The following is a 2,824-nucleotide window of genomic DNA, read 5'->3' as shown; positions in this document are numbered from 1 at the left end:
TTTATTCTGAATTTTGACTTGAAAATTATCTGTTTTTTCCCCCCTTTTTTATTTAATTTTTTTTTTTAAGCCAAAGTGAAATTTAGACGCATAGGAGAAATGGAGCAGAGCCTTGTGTGAGTGATGTATGTATGTACATTCTGTTGCCCTATTCTTGGTGAAGGTGAATGCTTTGCATTGGAGGAAAATAAAAAAAAAATATTCTTAAGTGGCCCTATGGAAGTTATTGCTTTGTATAAAATTTTCTAAACGAGACGGTAATATTACATTTACATGCACCTGTTAAAAACTGTTAGCACCGCATGCTATAAGAAAGCCCACAACATAATGTTCCCATGTGTCAATTTCACTTTTCCCGTGTTTCTCCAAACGTGGTTTGTAAAATGAGATTTTGCCTCATCTGACCAGACCGCATCTGTCCTCATACGTCCCTAGATTGTTCAAATCAAACACTCCTTTTCTCAAAAGTGAAGTCTCGTGTAGTGATTGTGCATTTTAGATGTCATTGTGGCAGGTACAACTATCCCGCAACTCTTAAAAAAAAATTATCCTCTCAACTGTTTTACCGAATGCACCACTCTGTGTAATAGTTTAGTAATCAGATTTTATTTTTTATAGGTAACTGGTTAATATTCCACCAGCTGGTATTGGTTTGTCTGTAGTAGCGTTGATACTTTATAAATTCAGAAAAAAAAGAATTCTTGGATTTCTACGCCTTTTTGAACATGTTTTTTCTTTGATATAGTTCCCTGCTTCATTCCACTACTTTACCACGAGCGTTTACGGGCCGAGTGTAGAAATGGCTCCTACTTCATTCAGAAGTTGTTTCCACTTGTCTAAGAAGGAAAGAAATTGTAAAAGTAGCAGCCACGTCAAAAAGTCTTAAATTCACGATTCACTGACTTTAACGTCCATCAGCACTCATTTCGAAGCAGATGGTTTGGCAGCTTGCTATTAATGAAAAAAAAAAAAAGATCAGGTATTTTTTTTTGTGTGTGTTTTGTAATCGTAACATATTTCTGACGTCAGATCAGGCACCGATTGCTTCAGGCTTTAATCCTTTTCTTATCTGACTTCTGACTCAAATGCAACCTTTTTTTTTTTTTTTTTTTTTTTAGCAAGGGTCACGGTTACCTTAACCAGCCACACTGTTATCATTGGAGCAACCGTACCCACTGCCATGAACCCATCTTACAAAACCCTGTAATATGACTTGAAGAGATTAATTAGGATAATAAAATTATTATTACACCCTAAAGCATCTCACAAGGATACCTTCATAGTTCTGATCTTTATAGAAAGTCTTTAACAGTGTCGCTTCAGCAGGTTTTATGTCCCTGGCTCGTCCTGTATTTACTCCCATCCTACAGCCTTTCATTGAAAACATACAAAAATGTTTTTTGAAAAGCATTCATTTATGTGTTTGATACTGGTTGAACACACGTTTTTTTTTTTGTTTTTTTTTTAAATTCAGACTTTTATTACAAAAAAAAAAAAACGTTACAAAACTAAGAGCACTTAGGAATGCCTACAGGTGACCATAACTTAAATAGATAAATACAGATGTGTGCAAAAGGCCCCGGGACCAGGATGGAGCTCTGACACAGGAGAACACAGCTGCACTGATGCGAGTGGCGATACGTCGAGCTTCGACCGACGCAGGGCGGCGGCGAGGCGGCGAGGCCGACCCGCTGCTGCTGGTACCGTTGAAAAAATGAAAAAAAAAAAACTGATTTCATTGAATTTTTCATTTTGGAATGCTGGAAAAATAAAAAAAAATCTTCAAACATTTGTGCGGGTGCATTCGTCACAGCGTAATAAAAGCTCTGAGATGGCTCCTGACGACTTTCTTCTTGTCCGCTAATTCTCCTGACAAGAGCCTGGAGGAGAGAATGTGGAAAGAGTTACGACACCATGAACATGAACAGAAAGGAGCAGAAAAAAAAAAAAAAAAGATGTCAGATTTTTAACGTGCTGCTCAAGTTAAAACAGAATCTGGTGCCGTTCCAGAGCGACGATCCTTCCCGCCTCTGGAGGCGTTTTAACGAACGAGGAGCTTTGGAGGTTGGATTTATGTAGCACAAAACCATTGAAAACTATTATTTGGACAACCTCAGACCGATTGTTGGAAATAGCTGCGGCATTTATAATTAAATGCTAATTTTTTTATTGTCTCCAGATGAGATTTCTTGGCCGGGAAACTCGTCTGGAGACACTTTACTCGACTCTTTCTTAATTAGATTATAATTTAAGAGCAAATATTTCACTTTGTTTGTGTTTTTTGTTTTATATTTAAGCTATCATTACACATTCAGGGACATTATGATGTTACACGCTCAAGATTTAATCATGTTATTTCATTTTATTAATAATAATACATTTATTAACAATATTACATTACAGACAGTCGTCTTATCTGCACTGCTATCTGGAACCCTTCTTTCCTGGAAAATAACTTTTCCTATAACTTTGGACTAAATCCAGCTATTTAAAAAATAAATAAATAAATTCTTCTGAGAGCAACAAGGAATCAAACACCGAGCGTTCGGCTGCTCACATGTGCCGAGGCGCTCCTCCAGGAAGCCGATCTGCTCGCTGAGGGAGTCGATGCGGTCCAGCTGCCGGAAGGAGTGGGACAGTAGGGTGGTCTTCTCCGGGAAGCTGTCGTCCAGCGGCAGCGGGAAGAAGCTGCTGAAGGGCGCCAACACCAGCTGCAGCTTCTGCGAGACGCGAAAGGGGAAAAGGTGCAAAGGTTTAGCCACCTTGTAAAGCGAAATAATGATGTTTTGTTTCAGGGTAGGCTATTAATAAGTCAGGTGTTTGG

At 38.5% G+C, this 2,824-nt stretch overlaps 1 protein-coding gene across 1 annotated transcript in view; it reads right to left on the bottom strand.

Moving 5' to 3' along the window:
• Nucleotides 1–1,743: 1,743 nt before the first annotated feature.
• The window catches only part of egfl7 (EGF-like-domain, multiple 7), a 16,052-nt gene continuing 14,971 nt past the window's right edge, over nt 1,744–2,824 (bottom strand). Inside the window, exons 8-9 of the mRNA XM_015059467.1 lie at nt 2,558–2,728; nt 1,744–1,880 (exon numbers count right to left, since the gene is read on the bottom strand). Of these exons, the coding sequence (XP_014914953.1) occupies nt 1,861–1,880; nt 2,558–2,728 (191 nt within the window). The 3' untranslated portion in view covers nt 1,744–1,860. The remainder of the gene's footprint in view (nt 1,881–2,557; nt 2,729–2,824) is intronic.

This window comes from Poecilia latipinna, unplaced genomic scaffold (assembly GCF_001443285.1).
Source record: "Poecilia latipinna isolate Pla-1442-1.1 unplaced genomic scaffold, P_latipinna-1.0 Scaffold1629, whole genome shotgun sequence".
Lineage (NCBI taxonomy): Eukaryota > Metazoa > Chordata > Actinopteri > Cyprinodontiformes > Poeciliidae > Poecilia > Poecilia latipinna.
This window is presented reverse-complemented; position numbering and strand designations above follow the sequence as displayed.